General features: G+C 48.8%; 1 protein-coding gene across 1 annotated transcript in view; it reads right to left on the reverse strand.

The window, feature by feature from the left end:
• Nucleotides 1-4293: 4293 nt before the first annotated feature.
• Nucleotides 4294-16206, reverse strand: part of LOC309575637 (C-terminal-binding protein 2) — a 131829-nt gene continuing 119916 nt past the window's right edge. Inside the window, exons 3-10 of the mRNA XM_082286288.1 lie at nt 13600-13754; nt 11862-12006; nt 10193-10399; nt 9417-9631; nt 8875-9005; nt 7879-8006; nt 7059-7176; nt 4294-5582 (exon numbers count right to left, since the gene is read on the reverse strand). Of these exons, the coding sequence (XP_082142414.1) occupies nt 5402-5582; nt 7059-7176; nt 7879-8006; nt 8875-9005; nt 9417-9631; nt 10193-10399; nt 11862-12006; nt 13600-13754 (1280 nt within the window). The 3' untranslated portion in view covers nt 4294-5401. The remainder of the gene's footprint in view (nt 5583-7058; nt 7177-7878; nt 8007-8874; nt 9006-9416; nt 9632-10192; nt 10400-11861; nt 12007-13599; nt 13755-16206) is intronic.

Genomic DNA, 16206 nt, shown 5'->3' on the forward strand with positions numbered 1-16206 from the left:
CCAACCCCATTTTTCTTTCTGACTGTAAATCTGTCTATAAATGTACCGCATGTGGTTGTGTAAGAGGTTGTGTAATAGGAAACGTATACCAGCATCTTAATTATTGCAGAGAAATTTTTCAACTAAGGGCACTTCTGAAAGCACATGTGAGCTGGATGGATAGCTCCTCCCTCTGAGATTCTTTTACAGTAGAACCTGGTCTTCTCCATCACCTTTTAGATACTCTGACACATTTCCCTGAAAGGCCCTTTCCTGTGAAATCTCACCAGTGCCCAGGTCAGATTGTGAGAGGTTTTTTTTGTTTGCACAAGATATCCACAGCAAGTTATAAGCAAAAATACATTCATTATTTTACTAATATTTTAGTTATTGCTGTGCCCACATAATAAAGCCTAAACTCTACAGAACAAACTGGAAAAGAAGCTAAATTTTCCATTGAGTGAAATTATTTGTTTCCTGAAAAAGCTTTTTGGTGTTTTGGTTTTTTTTCCTTTTTTTTTCTTCTAATAGTTAATGGATTCCTTTCAGTATACATAAGGATATTTATTCAGAGAAGTGACCTAAAAGATAGGGATTTTATTCCTGTGAGTATACACTAAGCAAAATTGTGTGAAATCTGAGAACTTGAACACAATTGAGAATTTAATCTTGTCAAAACTCCGCCTTGCTGTGTTACAAATTATATCATTTTATCATTTATTCTTTGATCACTCAAACTTTGCTGCAAATGAAAAAATACCTTTTTGAAGGGTTACTCCTTGGTCACTAAATCTAGTGAGAATCCACTTGGCAGTTCTAATTAAAAAGAAGAATTTATGCTCAAGTTGTTTAAAAGCACTGTTATATATTTCTCAGTATGTAAACCTGGGAATTTCTTGCATGTTGATTGATGTGGCCATACTTAAACTTATGTAAGTTCCTAAGAGTGTAAGTTCAGAGTATATTCTCCAGTAGAAATTTTATTATATTTGATAACTTTAGCCATGTAACCTGTAATGGATAAAGTTTATCTAAAAATCTCACTGAAACACTAAAGGTTAATGCCAGTTTTTACATATACAGTGCAATTCAGGTTGGCTTGAAAAGCACTTTTGGTGGTGTGGTGGTTGAATAAGCAATTTTGCAGTAGATGAAATTGTTTTAATTAGAATTTGGAAAGAAGCCCCATAGCACCTATTTTTGTGTAGTTCAGAGCTATGGAAACCCTGAGGAACTTGCTGCTTTTTCTTCCAAATGCTGCTTAGATGGTGTTGAAACGTGCACAACTCCTACAGAAACTTGGTGATGACACCGAAAGTAAAGAAATAATGAAGTACTGTATTAATTTTGCAATTTTCCCGTTCTAGATTCCACTGAGGTTTATTATGTCTTCACCTTTTTGGCCATTAGAGCTCCTCTGATTGGTGCAAGCCCAGATTTCCAGGTGAAGGATGAATGCTGCTCTGCCACGAGTGAGTGACCCAAATTCAGTGCCCAACCCCAGATACTACAGAGCTTCTTCATGAGCACACAGTCCTGGTTCAAGCTCCCTTTCTAAACTGGGATTTCTTTTTTTGTCCTTACCTTGCAGTGAAATCCTTTTATACCTCATCTAGCTGAGGATGTAAAGCTTTTCTGTCAGGGGAGCTCAATGCAGGGTAAGCTGGGATGAGGATTTCCATGCCCTGAGCTGGCCAGCACTGTGTGCTGGAGTGGTTTGTGTGTCGTGCTGTGACCATGGGGGTCCTAATTCACCATCCTGAGGAGCCCTCAGTCAGTGGCCAGACCTGTAACTTCAGATCCCAGCCTGCCCATGACCAGCTGCCCTGTGGACACAAGGATAAGCCCCTGAGTCCATGGGCTACTCTGAGGATGCTGTGGAGTTTTCACCTCCCACCCCTGTGCTTTTGGCAGTGCTGTTCCATTCATGGAAGCAAAGCTTCCTTGTCCCGGGGGGAGAATTACCAGTGTGAAAGTCTACCTTGAGCCAAGCTGGCCCAGCACTCCTGCCCTCCTCTCCTGCTGTCCATGGGCAGCCTGCATTGTGCCCCTGTCCCCCAGCCCTTCCCAGAGCAGTGGAGTCCCTGTGGTCAGTTCAGCTGTTCCCAAACGCATGCACCGATGAATTCCTCAAGTTCTGCTCCAACAGGACAGTCCTGGTACTTTGGATCACTTGCCTTTCTTGATCATTATTGTTTTGTTCTGATGTGTTGTACAATGAATGGTCTGTTCAGGTTCACATGCTTCACAGGCCTTTTGGGAACTGGTGAAGTGTCTTTTCCAGAATCAGAGTATTCCAAACCTCCTGTACCTGTAGATTAAAGAGGTACAACACCCCGGCTTCGTGCTCGCACCGCAGTCAGTGTATGTCAGTGGCTCCTCAGTCACACACCTGAAAGTTTACAGACACTGAGATTAATCTGCACACACTCCCTTGCAGCTTGTCAGCAAGTTCTGCACTTTCAGCCATGAAAATACATAAAAAAAATTGGGTTTCTCAATGTTACTTTCCTCATATATTGCTCACAGCATAACACGCTTTCCTAGCACAGAACTTAGCTTTTCATTGCTACCTCCTTTACAGCTGGTCAGGTTTTTTTTTTTCTGGTTTTATTTATGACTTCCTCAGTGAAAATCCCTGTATTTCTTTTGTTTTTAATATATTAAAATTTAGTAATTCTGGATTCTTCCAAAGTTCTGCTGCATGGCTTATGGCAAATACCCCCCGAGTTGCATTTCCTCCATTATCTAGGTTGGTGTGTGTGTTTGGGGACCTTGTTTAATTGTTGCTTTTCCTTTTCCCCCCTTTTATTCAGTAACTTCCCCATATACCATTTCTAAAAGATTTTATGTAGTGTTTAACCTTGAAGCTGCTTGTTTTAAGCTACCATGACATCTCTGGAGTTCTCCCTGGAGGAGGAGATGGTTATCCCAGGAGAGCGTCCCTGTCTGCCTTCCCAGAGCAGGGCAACAGCAGCAGCATGGCTCTTCTGTCAGCCACAAACCTTCAGCAGCAACTGTTCATTTCCCATTTCTCTGCCCAGTAACTTTCCACTTGAGAGCTGCAGCTCCTGGTGCTTTGGCATCTCCCAGTTGTGATGATATTCTTCCCTTTCCGCTTCCACAGCTCCAATCTTTGCATGCTTTGCTGGTGTTCTTACTGCAGGCACTTGTAACCCTTGGGATGGCTCAGTCGCTGCTCCTGTTGAGCTTGTGGCACTTCTGTCCTTGGTTTTGTCTGAAAGGGAAGTTGGGTGTTGGATGAAAGCTCCAGCATTTTCTGAGCTCGGCCCTCACTGTCCCAGTGCGGAGTCACTGCTGGTACAGGAGATCCTGCAGCGCAGGGAGGTACCGGATTATTCAGAAACAAAGTACCAGGGCTCGTTTATTTTTAAAACAACTCTAAACCTTAATAACAATTAAATGTTTTCCTCATGGTTTTGATGGTCATTTCAGTGTGTCCCAGACACCTCCCCTGTATCTGACCTGTTTTATCCCAGTTTCTCACAGAGGTCACGGATAATTCACTGCTGGGCTGTGCTGAGCACTGACAAGGAGCGGTTGCTCTGTAACAGGTGATCTCTATTTTGGATGTTTGGAGCTGGTAACCAAGTTTTCAGTTTAATTTAAAGCAAACAAAATACAGAGTTTTGTAACTTAGACGCTTTGGTTTCAGCTTTTTTTAGTCCCCATCTAACTCCGTGTGTGTGGTACTTGGACACAGTGGGGAAAGAAGGGTGGAAACAAGAACAGGCCTTCTGCCCAGTGAAGCTCAAAGCCACCAGCACCTCTTGAGCATTTTTTTGGCTTTATTTTCCAGTGGTTTGATAACGCTTCAGCTCTTGAGAATGTACAGAAAATGTTGTGTGAGTTGTAGCTGCCTTTGTACCTTAGCGGAAACCCACAGTGATCTCTTCATCACAGAGTGTTCTGAATTGGAAGGGACCTTCCCTTCCCACTGGACTGTAAATATTTGCCAAGTGTGACCAGAATTACATTTCTGTACCTTATGGTTACCTCTCAGTGTCTCCAAAAGCCCCAGATTGCAGCGAGAGCTCTTGCCTTTCAGAAATTATAGAAATTTTATCACTTTTTATTGAAAACTGCACTGAACGCTAAATGTCCACCTTTACAATAAACAAATACAGTAACGGTAACACACTAAAACAAAACATACTGATAGCCATTGGTTTCTTTTTTGTCTGTTTGGGACAGCTCAAGATTTTTTTTTTGTCACAGAAACAGGAATGTACCCATACAAAGGCTCAAAACAGGCCATCTTTAAAAACAAAAAGGCGATGATTCACAAAAGACTATGAATATAACATGTAACTAGTTGATACAAATCTAATAGGATTTGTTAAAATCAGTCACATCTAATAACACATCTTGAAGTGTTCTTGTATAAAATATCACGTGAAGAAGACTTTTATCAATGTCTAAAAAAGTGGATTTTGTTCATAGACAGTCTGACAAGTTACCATAAAAAGTGTTTCCTGAGACATAAGGAAATGCAACATTATTCTTGAACCCTTTCCAGCTCAAGACTTTTTCCACTTGATAAAATAGCTGCAGATTTAAAACTGAGAAAATATATTTGAGTACAAATAGTGTGTGAAACTTAATACTTTCTTCTTTTTTTTTTCCTTTTTTTTTTTTTTCTTTTTTTTCTTTTATTTTTTCTTGCATCATTGCAGGGCATAGGTGGATGCACAGCTACTTTATTCAGTGTATTGGGCAGAGAAGAGACTGGCAGTTTGGTTTTCCTTAGCCTGGGAGGGCAGTGGTCAGTGCCAAGAGCCCTTTCTGCCCTCCCCAGCCCACGGATCCCGGCTGGAATGGCTGGAACTTAGACCTGGCAGGAACTTCTGTTAATGGCACTGGCCCTGTGAGACTGCAAAAAGGAGGAGGAATAGTGTTTGCCTTTTTTTTTTCTTCCACTTCTAAGCCAGGACTGCTGCCCCCCGTTAGGAGAGGTCACCAGATGCAAGAGAAAGGAAAGGGCTGAAGCCACACAATGGTTTCCTCTGACATGTTCACTCTGTAAAGATGGCTTAATTCAGTGGCCTGGACACAGTGCAGGAGCCCTGTCCTTCCCAAGGAATTGAGGGGGAAAAAGAAATTCATTTTTATTCATGTGATTGATGCACAGATGAAGGAAACTCAACACACAAGAACAGAAGTTGCTCATTAATGTATCACATCCTAGTTTTCAGCGCTGCAGGGAGCAGGTGACTTCTCCAGGGCTCCTCCCCAGTCTTGGCTGCTGTCGCTTTGTCGGGAACACTGGAACATCAATGATGCGTCTGTCCAAAATCAACATTACAAATTTCGTATCAAATTCTTCTCTTTTAGTTCATGTATAACTTCTTTTCCAATGTCTCTTGGTCCTAAGTTTATTGAATGGTTTTTAAATTATCTGCTATTGCTCGTTGGGATGTTCCCTGTTGTCCCCGTGTTTTGTGGGCTGGTTGGGCGATGGAGCTTGGGAAGGATGTGCCACTGTGGGAAGGTTGTGAGTAACGGGGATGCCTCCGGGAATGATGCCCTCCATAGCTGCTGGGATTCCTCCCGGTGCCACACTCACCATCCCAGGGGGATACCTGGCAGAGGGGACAGAGAGAGGCAGGTTTGTCACAGCAGAGCTCATCACACACCCATCACTCCCACCACCTCTGTGGAGAAAACACAGCAGCGAGCTTCCACTTCCCTCCCGGAGCCAGGTTTGGTTTTCCTGTTGAGTTACAAGGGAGAGCTCAGAGTTACTCATTAACTGCTGTGCCTTGGGTAAGCACCCTCCGCTACAGCACCAGGACTGCAGCTTGTTCTGTGCCTTCTCACAGCCTCCTGAGCCAGGGGGAAGCCTTCTCCTTTGGGAAACTGGGTAAGGAACCATCTGGAATGCTCTCTGAAACCCCAGATGCTGGTGTGCTGACTGCATCCCTGTGTGTGAATACCTTGAACACCGACACCTGGTTTGTAAATTTTCCCTGTGTGGCAGGTGAGCTGCATCTTCCTCATGGAACAGCACAGCTGAAAGATGGGATCAGATCTAATCCATCTTTTCCAAAAGCAGGAGGAATTACACACATTTCAAGAAACAACAGTGAGTTTGAAAAAGGAGAATAAGAATTTCTTCAGCTGTGATGTGGGAAAATGAGGACAAAACCCTGAAGCTGAACCCTGGAGCTCTGTAGCCACATGAGGCCTGAGAGCTTCCACCTCCCTGTGGCTCTGCTGCCCTAGGGAAAGGCGGATTGGGAAGCCAGGAGAGGAAGGGAATTTCACCTGCCTGTGAAGGTGGGGAGCTGAGCCAGCTTACAGGGGCTGCGGGGCTGCAGCTCCCGAGGAGCTTAGCCAGGATGAAGCTCCCTGCAGAGACAGGTTAAGCTGGGAAGCCAAGGCTTGTCCTCAGGTGATGGCACCACCCACGTGTTTTGGAACAAGAGCAGGACTGGGAAAGGCTTTTTCCAGGTTTGGACGTTCTGGTGAGAGGGAGTATTCACTGCCTGTGGCCTGCATGGCACAGGAGCTGCCTGGGGCTCTGCTGCTGGGTAACTCCTGCCTAACATGACCTGATGTGCCCTGCAGGGTATTTTGTGGCTCAGTATTTTTGGCAGTGGTGATACCCTGAATGAGCCCATGCTCCAGCTCCTTGAGCCTAATGTCTCCTACCAGCATGCTTGGAGCCATCTAAACAGCGCAGTAAATAATCCTTAATCTCGGATTTAGGTGGAAATTAGGTCACCTGACTACAGCCCTATATTTGGAGCTTTTCTCCTGGCTCATTAACCCTCGAGGTGGACCTGGCTCACAGAAGCTGGTCAGGGCCAGGAGCAGAGAGTCCAGTGACTCCCAGCCCAGAGGGATGCAGGCTCTGGAAAGGGAGGCTCTACCCACCCGTGGGTGGCTCAAGCAGCATCAGTGACTGCCCGTGCTGGTCCCCAGGAAGGAGTGACAGCAGCCGGGGTACCCGGGTGTCCCCCCTCCTGTCCAGCTGGATCCCAGCCCTGCCGTGCCAGCGGCTCCGGCTCTCCCGGTGCTCCCGTTCTCCCGGTGCTCCCATGTCTCCTGCTCACCTGTACGTGGCACCATTGAGCTCGGGATGAATCGCCTGCTGGTCTATTACTGACCACGGAGCCGTCGTGACAAAGAATTCCTTATTCACACAGTTCCTTAGGCTTTCTGGGATGCGCCCTGCAGTTGGCGAGAAAGGTGAGTCTGTGTCAGGCAGGGCCCAGCTTTATCACCCTCTAAAAAGCTGCAGTGTTTATAATTTCACTGTGTCTGTCAGTGTAAAGGACGGAAGGAAAAAAATTCCATGTTCCTTGTTTCAGGAGGATGTTTTGGCTGCCCTGAGGTGCAGGGTTGGAGACCAGTTTCCTACCCTCACTCCCAACACTTGGGAAGCTGTTCCCTTGAGCCCCCTGCTTTGGAGGCAGACATGAAGCTGTGCCTTCCACCTTCACAAGGATGGCAGCTTTTAGGACAAAAGAAGCACCCTTTTGCTGGAGTATTGTGCCCACCACCAAAGGATTTGGTTTTGGAATGCAGAAGTCACATCCACAGTGGCTGTGTCTGCACCACTGTGTGGGTTAGCACCAGTAACATGGGCAGCAATTACTACTTCCCTGTCCTGTTCTCCCCAGTCACCAGTCTTTGCCCTATTCATTAAAAAAAAAAACAACACAAAACCCCTCACCCAACCACAAACATCCCCAAATGACAGAACAGGAGTGTTTGGGTTCTCAGCTCTTTTACTGGGAAGCAAACTGGGGTTAGATCCCTTTCCCAGTGTCCTGCTGGGACACAGGCAGGGTGAATCCCTGTCTCTGCTCCTCCTGACTCCTGTTGCAGGCACCCAGGGAGCCAAGCCCAGCGTCCCCAGGGGCTGGGTACCTGTGATCGCACGTCGGATTTCGGTGGCAGCAGCTTCTCTCATCTCTAGGGACGCCTGCTCGCTGTACCAGGCTGTGTGCGGGGTGCAGATCAGGTTGGGAGCATCTTTCAATGGGCCTTGAGCAAAACTGGGAGCAGGGGAAAACAAGCAAAGAGATTAATCAATGTTTAAGCAGCGAATAAAAGATGAATGGCAAAAGGCTTGTGCTCTGCCCTCTGCATATGCAACACTCCTTCCAAGGCCAGGCTGGATGGGGCTTGGATTAACCTACTCTAGTGGAAGGTGTCCCTGTCCATGGCAAAGAATTGGAACTAGATGACCTTTAAGATGCCTTCCAGCCCAAATCATTCCATGATTCCCTGGCCTGACAGTCCTGCCAGCCCAAAATGGCCACAGAAGTGCTGGGGAGGAAGCACAGCTTCTGTGCAAGGCTCAGAAAATGCACCAAAAAAGAGCCAACGGGGCTGAAAAACCAACCCATGGAGTGGCTGGGCTTAATGCTCTCGTGGGAATAATGTTTGGGGGTGTCTGCAGCAGTGTGGGGATACAGGGACAGCTGTGGGTCAGCCCAGGATGGGAGGAGGTGGACACTGGGGTTCCTCTTGTGTAGGAGCAAACTTTTTGTTCCTTAAATATTTCTGTGGTGAGAGAAGCTGCATTCCGAGTTACAACCAACCCTTCCCAGGCTGCGGGCAAAAATGCCCAACACCGAGTGCAGTGACTTTGTTCTCATGGCCCAGTGAGTGTTTTGGGTTTTCTTTTAAGCACAGGCTGGGTTCTTGTTCTAAGCTCCCGGTGTCCCTTTGAGCACCCATAACCCCAGTGCTGGACTACAACCGATGGCTGCTGCAAGGTGACAACAGCAGGACTGTCCCTCAGTGCTGGGGCTGTGTGACAAAGGGCTGTGACACTCAGTGGCTGCCACGACAGACGGTGACACCAACACCACCCCAGGGCCACCACCCCAGGGCCAGCCCCGAGAGCCAGAGCTTTACCTGAATGGCTCCGACTCGTGCACGTCGAGCGCTGCCCCTCGTATCCGTCCCTCCTTCAGGGCTTGAGTTAAGGCCTTCTCGTCCACCAGCCCCCCGCGGGCCGTGTTCACCAGGAACGCTCCCTGCCTCATCTGCCGCCGGCCCGGAGAGGGATGACCGTCAGCTGGGTGCAGTGACCCCATCCAATCCTCACCCCCACCCCAGGATGCTGCCTCCAGCTGGGACAGCATCCCACTTTTTGTGCTCCGGCCCCGGAGCAATCCCCATCCCGCTGCATGTGGGTTTTCCATGGAAACTCCATCTCTGGTTGGTGTTGGCAAATTAAACCCACTGTTGCCGTCACCTCCACACCACGGGGGTGGGGATCATTTACCTGTCAGGATACTGCTCCCCTAAACACTGTGGGGAGACACACCTGGGTGCAGCCAGCTATTCTGGAGGTGCTGGCTCACTGTGGGAGCTGAGGGATCTGTGGCCAGCTCCTGCACCCTGGGCTTGCCCACCAAAGAGCTCTTTGGCTGTGCACGCGAGGTGATAATTACCTGCTTAATCGTGAAGTCGTTGATAAGGTGGTGGTTGTGTTCGTTTAGGTTACAGTGCAAGGAGACGCAGTCGCTCTGGTAGAGCAGGTCCTGCAGGGTGTAGACCCGCTGGACGCCCAGGGAGCGCTCGATGCCGTCCTGCAGGTACGGGTCATAGAAGATCACGTTGAAGCCGAAGGCCTTGGCTCGGACCGCGACCGCCTGCGCAGTGCGACCTGTGCCGAAGGGAAGGGACAGGGGCAGTTAACTGAGCCCAACTTCCCTGTCTCCACGAGGCTGAGCCCCCAGCAGAACCTGAGGACTGTCCCCTGGGGCCTGCCGGGCTCCCCAGATATTCCCTTGCCTTGCCTCTGTTTCCTCATTTAAACACACTCATATGAGCTTTTGGCATTAATTAGCTGATCCCACCTCTAAGGCTAAAACTCTCTACAGCTGTGGCTGAACTTAAGACAGACTGTTTTACACAGCCCTGCCACTGTGCAGGGCAGAGTGGCTCAGGAAGGGCTGGCTTGGTGTAGCTGTGGCTCAGGGATGGGGGTTTGTCGGGGAGAGGACGGCAGAGTGGTACCTCCAGAACACCACCAGTGCTCCTCCAAGGACTCAACCACAGCTCACAAAAAGCTCCTTCCCCAAAAAACCATGTGAGATGTTCTCCCTATTTCACACCGATCCACTGCAGTGGTTCTGTGGTTTTGGAAATGCTCGTTGTGGGTTCTTCCCGGAGCAGTGAGAGGCGCTGAGCCCTGCTCAGGAGCTGCCCCCGTTGTCCCACGCACCGAAGCCGATGAGGCCGAGCGTCTCTCCGCGGATGCGGGCGGCTCCGGAGGCCACCTCCCGGATCTGCTCCACGCTCTGCACCCGCGTGCCCTCGCGCAGCGCCTGGTACAGCCACGTGTTCCGCCGGTACAGGTTGAGCACGTGGCACACGGTGGAGTCGGCCGTCTCCTCCACGGCGGCTGAGGGGATGTTGCAGACGGCGATCCCTGCGGAGGCCACACACAAATCAGCTCCTGTCCCCTGGCTGAGGGACCCTGCTCATGGAGTGGGATGACACCGGGCTGCCCTTCCCAGGAGCTCCTTAAGCTGGTATTACTCTCTGCCCCTTAAACACCCACGGGCAGATGGTTCAACTCCAACATCCCACCCTTTTACGGGTTCCAAGCTGGTGCCCAGCCCAGCCAGTGGGTGGCCCTGGCACTGTGTTCAGAGACCGGTCATTGATTGACTGCATGGTTTAAAAACTACCTTATGGAAAGCAATACCAATTAAACTTTACGCTACATTTGTGGGGAGTCATTACATTTTCTAGTTGAAACCACATCATTTGGCCACCCAATTTGCCAAGTATAAAAAGAAGGATTATGCTGCAGTATCCCATTACTTTATTCGTTATATCTTTCCTTTCCTGATGTTCAAAGCCTCAGAACATTGTTATAATGGATAATAACAATAAGAGTTAAAAACATGAAGAAACCATTACACTGAGAAGACACTGTTCTTCTCCTGAAAAAAGAAAACAATTCACTATATTGAGAATTGCTTTTTTTAGGAATGACTATTTGAGACTCTCTTATCGCAATTATCTCTGTAAAATGGCTCAGGTGGAATGGCTGTTATTCTTCACTTCCCCAGAGATAACCTTTAATACAACATATCCCAAACACTACTGCAGGTCTGCTCCATAGACTGAATCTTGGGATCAGATGAGTAAAACCTGCTCTAACTCAGCTGCTAAAACCAGGGATACAATCAAGCTCCTGCAGCTGGAGGTGTGCAGCCAAATGTCTCTGTGACCACCCAAACCAGTTTGGAAACTGGGTGGCCCCAGCACTGTCTGACAACGAGACCTCCCTATTTTTGGCAATCCACACTAAAAGCCTTTTTCAAGTTCCTGAGGCGCCTTTGATGAGATGGCAAAGGAGGTGGCAACAACCCAACACACAATTCCTGCTCCACCATCCAACGCAGCGCCTTCCCAGCGGAGCGGGCATGACTCAGAGAACCAGCTCAGATCAAGAGATTGATCTTGCTAACAAAATATAATAAAATACCCTTCCTTCAATTTTTCTAAAGCTGTATCAACTCTCCTGTGCCAGAAATAGAACAACCATGCAAATATCCAGCAGTATGAGGGGGCAGCTGGAACTCGGAACAGCGTAGGAATGAGGGATTCAGACAGGGCAGTTTTAACACAATTAAGAACCCAAAAGCTGCCTTCTAAAACTGCACTGTTTTGTTCACTTCATGGTCAAGTTTTCTTGTCATAATATTCTCTGTGTGCAAAAAATGTAAACTGCACCCGTAATTTTGGGGCCTGAATGGAGGTCCTGCCTGGAACTCTGCTGTGCCAGCTTGGTCCCGTGGGAGCAGCAGCTCCTCGTGCCTGTTTTAAAGGCTTTAAAGGAAGGACAGGGGAGGGAGTCAGGGTGCAGAGCTGGGACTTACCGAGCTCCCCGGCAGCTTTGATGTCGATGTTGTCGTAGCCGCTGCCTATTCGGACGATGACCCGCAAGGCCTTGAACTTCTCCAGATCCTCCCGGGTCAGGGTGATGGTGTGGTACATCATGGCCCCCACAGCTTCATTCAACACCTGCAACAAACACAGGGGTCAGGTCAGGGTGATGGTGTGGTGCACCATGGCCCCATGGCTTTGTTCAACACCTGCAACACCACACAGGGGTCAGGAGCCGCCGGGGGGGGACACCTGCAGCTCAGGAACCAGGAATATGACACAGTGAGTTGGACACTTTCACTGCTGACCTGCTGTCTGAGCCATGTGTCACCAAAACCAGCAGGCTTGTGACCCACCAACACCTTTGGGAATGGATTTGGTGAATTATCTGCAAATCGTGATGTTACATCTGAGCAGACCAGGCAGATGAAAACCACGTCTGTCTCTCACCTGGACCCTTTTCCAGGTGGTTATCTGCAAACCCCTCTGCTTCCAAGCAGCAGTAAGTCTGCTTTTAGGAAGGAATTAGGTGTTGCAGCAGTGTCTGTTGGTTCTGAACAGGATTGTGTGACACTGGTAACACCTCAACCTCCTTGTGCATGTCCAAACCCCTGCCACACTGTTCACATCCACCTTTCCTGGCTGTTCTCAAGAGGACCTGAGAAGCTCTGCAGAGGCTACACAGTCACACAGGGCTGGGCTTTGTCCCCTTCAGTGAAGATCCAGACCTTCACTGGTGCTCGCCACAAGCTACCTCAGTGCTCTGGAAACCCAAGACCCATCCAAACCCCCCAAGCCTGGCTCATCTATCAATATCTCACAAAAAACTCCCATTCTCCTTCTCCCAAATTTAATATCTGCCAAGACCAGCACTGATGCTATTTGTATTCCTCTTTACCAGATCTTGGAAGTGACTTCTGATCACTTGAAACTTCATTTGAGGTATCTAAAATAATACTTTTAAGAGAAGTATTTACATGAAGTTGAGCTTCCAAGCAGAAACACACTGCATGGATCTGCCTGAATGATTCCCAAACCTCCTCCACTCCCTACTGGAGAGGGAGGAGCTGCTGGAGGTGCACCCAGCACCTGTGAACACCCACCAGCTGCAGGTGGGATGGTGTCAGCAAAGCCACAGCAAGAGCACCACAGACTTCAAAAAACATGAGAAACGTTAATAACATTGATGTGAAAAACCTGATGCAGAGATAAAAAGTTACTTTTTTTTCCCCCAAACTAACATCTGGCTTCTAAAACAGCCTGAATTAATTTTAATCTGCACTGGCTTCTGTTGATGTTATCTGCTGATTGACTCCTAGTGAAGCTTTGTACACTTTCTGCTCAAAAATCAAACAATCAGACTGGTTTGGGTTGGAAGGGAACTCATTTTTCCAAACACAGGCAGGGACACCTTCCAGTGTCCCAGGCTGCTCCAAGCCCTGTCCAACCTGGCCTTGGACACTGCCAGGGATCCAGGGGCAGCCCCAGCTGCTCTGGGCACCCTGTGCCAGGGCCTGCCCACCTCCACAGGGAAGAATTCTTTCCCAGTATCCCATCTAACCCTGCCCTCTGGCAGTGGGAAGGCACTCCCTGTATCCTGTCCCTCCACACCTTGTCCAAAGCCCCTCTGCAGCTCTCTTGAAGCCCTTTGAGGCACTGGAAGGTGCTTTAAAGATGTGGAAGAGCAAGGCCAGATCCCGCTGCCCCCACCCGCCCCAGCTCTGCCGGTACCTTCTCGTGAATCTCCTGAGTTGATTGTGCGTCACAGAACGCCACCGTCGCCAGGTCCTTCAGGATGGGCATCTCCACGGTGCAGTCCCTGCCATCCAGCAGTGCCACCAGGGGCCGGGGGTGCATGGGGCCGTTCATGATCTGCGGGCGGATACCTGCGGGCACAGCGAGTGCGGCTTTTACACGGCGCGCCCTGAGCGGGGCTCCCTGCCAGGTGAGGGGCAGCAGCACCTGCTGACACCCTGCTCAGCAGGTTCAGGGTAACAGCAACACGGGGTGAAGTCTGGCCAAGGGACTGGGAACACAGCTGTGGCTTTGCCCCCCTTTTTTTTTTGGGAATGGCTTTACGGTTCTGACCACCTCAGAAAGACAAGTCCAGAGAATCACTCAAAAAGGATTACTGGAAAATCATGGGAAGAGCAGGACACTGAAGACCTCTTTAGCACAGAAGATTATACTCTGATGCACAAACAACTACTAACAGTTTCATGGGAACAGCAAAGCTCATCTTTGTAAACCCAACGTTCTCCAGGCTGAGGTGAAGGAATTGATCACCACCAAAGGCCACAGAAGGCTGATTTTTATATCCTATTTATTGCTCTGCTGGGGATTAACTGGTTCATTTTGGGACAAGTCACTTGGGAATTTCTACTCTGCCTTTTCAGTAAGGATGTTTATGACATTAGGACCCTACAAAATATCTCAGGTATCTTTCTCACCTGCCCAGGCAGTTTCTGGGCAGAGCACAGGTGAGGGGACCAGATGCTCCGGGTACAATACTGTGCTTTATTTCTGCTGCTGCACCATGAGATGGCTGGGGTTAGAGGGTCTGGGTTTGAGTCTCCAAATGCTCACACAAGCAGCCCTAGCAAAGCCTCTCCTTACCAAACCCCACTTCTGCACAAGAACCTGCCAGGGCTACCAGCCAACATCTGCCTGGTCTTTAAATGCAGTGGTTGTGCTGGTGAGGGGGACAAGCCCAGGGCTTGGCTGAGGGAACTCCATGGGACTGTTTTGGGGTATTTTGTGGGGGCACCTTCCCCAGCTGATGTGGGTGTGACACACATGGGCACTACTGGCCACAGTGATGAACCCCAGACCTGCGAGCACCAAGAGCATGGCCCTGGGGAGGGACCCAGCACTGCTGCTACACTCACACAGCTACACTCATTTTACATGGGAAAACATAACTCCATGGAAACAGGCAGGTTTAATTGAGTGGGTTCAGTGGCTTTCCATTCCTTGTTCACTGAATCTGCCTAAAGAAATGAAGAACCAACCAATCCAGCAGACCTGACTGAAGGTTTTCAGCATTACAGGTGGGTGCTTTTAGAACAGGTCCTTCCCTCCCCCTTCCCTACTGAGGTCTCCATTACTGGAAGTCGTACATTCTGTTTGCATGCATTTCATCCAGATGGGAGTGCAAGTGTGTCAGTAGGCAGGCTAGAGTGCCGAGACGATCTGGATAAGGGAAAGAAGCTTGTGATAAGCAGATAAGCAAGAATAAAAACATGCCCAAATCTCCGAGTGCTTACACAATCCCTCTGGGCAGCACTGCACCCAGCCAGATTATTTTCTCAGGTTAACAAGCGAGTGAATTATAACACTGACTTAAATGCTTACTAATGTGTATGATCTCCAAGGCTTAGAGCATCACCTGCCAGCCTCACACCACAACTGCAAATACAAAGGAATCTGATGTAGGGGCAAAGTGGCCGTGGTGGTGCCAGCCCTGCTGGCCACCATCCCTGTCCCCAAGCTCGGAGCCCAGAGCCCACCAGGGACCAGGACCATCCTCAAGGCAGAGCAGGGGGCACACAGAGGTTGGAGTGGCTTCCTGTGAGTGTGGCACACGGAAGATGAAACCACAGGTTATCTGAAACTTTGACATTTAATCCGAGCCCCAAAATAACAGGTTTACTATGCTGCCCTTAGATAAGCTTCTTTCAAAGTCAAACAAAACACAGCTTTTTTTTTCCTTTTTTTGCAACAGCATCTGTGTCTTTGCTTGGGATTAGGGATGTAATTGTGCATGATGACACAGGCTTCTTAGGCACGTCACCCTTGCCCACACATTCAAGTGCAGTCACTGAGGATGAATGTGGCTGTAACCCGAGAGGTACTCACAGGAACTGCTCTCGTTTCTCCTACTTCCAGGAGGGAATTTATTTCAGCTCGACAAGGAAAGTTTTGAAGCAAATCAATACAGGATGAAGCACATAATGTATGGAAATTACGTTTTAATAAAAACCATTGGCAGGTTTGCAGCTTAAACCGTGCTCTGTTTTCCTCGCCTGCCTCTCCCGTTGCCTTTCCACCACCCTGCATCCATTCCTCACCGTCCTGGTTCCTACCTCTGCACAAACACATTCAAACCGAGACATTTGGGCTGACAAAACCAAGCTAGCCCGGCTCATACAGCACGTTTGTTCTGCAGGCGACTGCTTCATTAAGAACGAGGTATGCCACGGATCAGAAAGTAATTAAACAGCAGCCACTCCCCCCGAAATTGCGATAAAACATCGCAGCCATTAACCCCTTTCACTCTGCCGAACCACGGGCTCGCCCCACCGAGGATACAACGCTGAGTAAACCATGAGCATCACC

The sequence above is a fragment of the Coloeus monedula genome, assembly GCF_965178545.1.
Source record: "Coloeus monedula genome assembly, chromosome: 8".
NCBI lineage: Eukaryota > Metazoa > Chordata > Aves > Passeriformes > Corvidae > Coloeus > Coloeus monedula.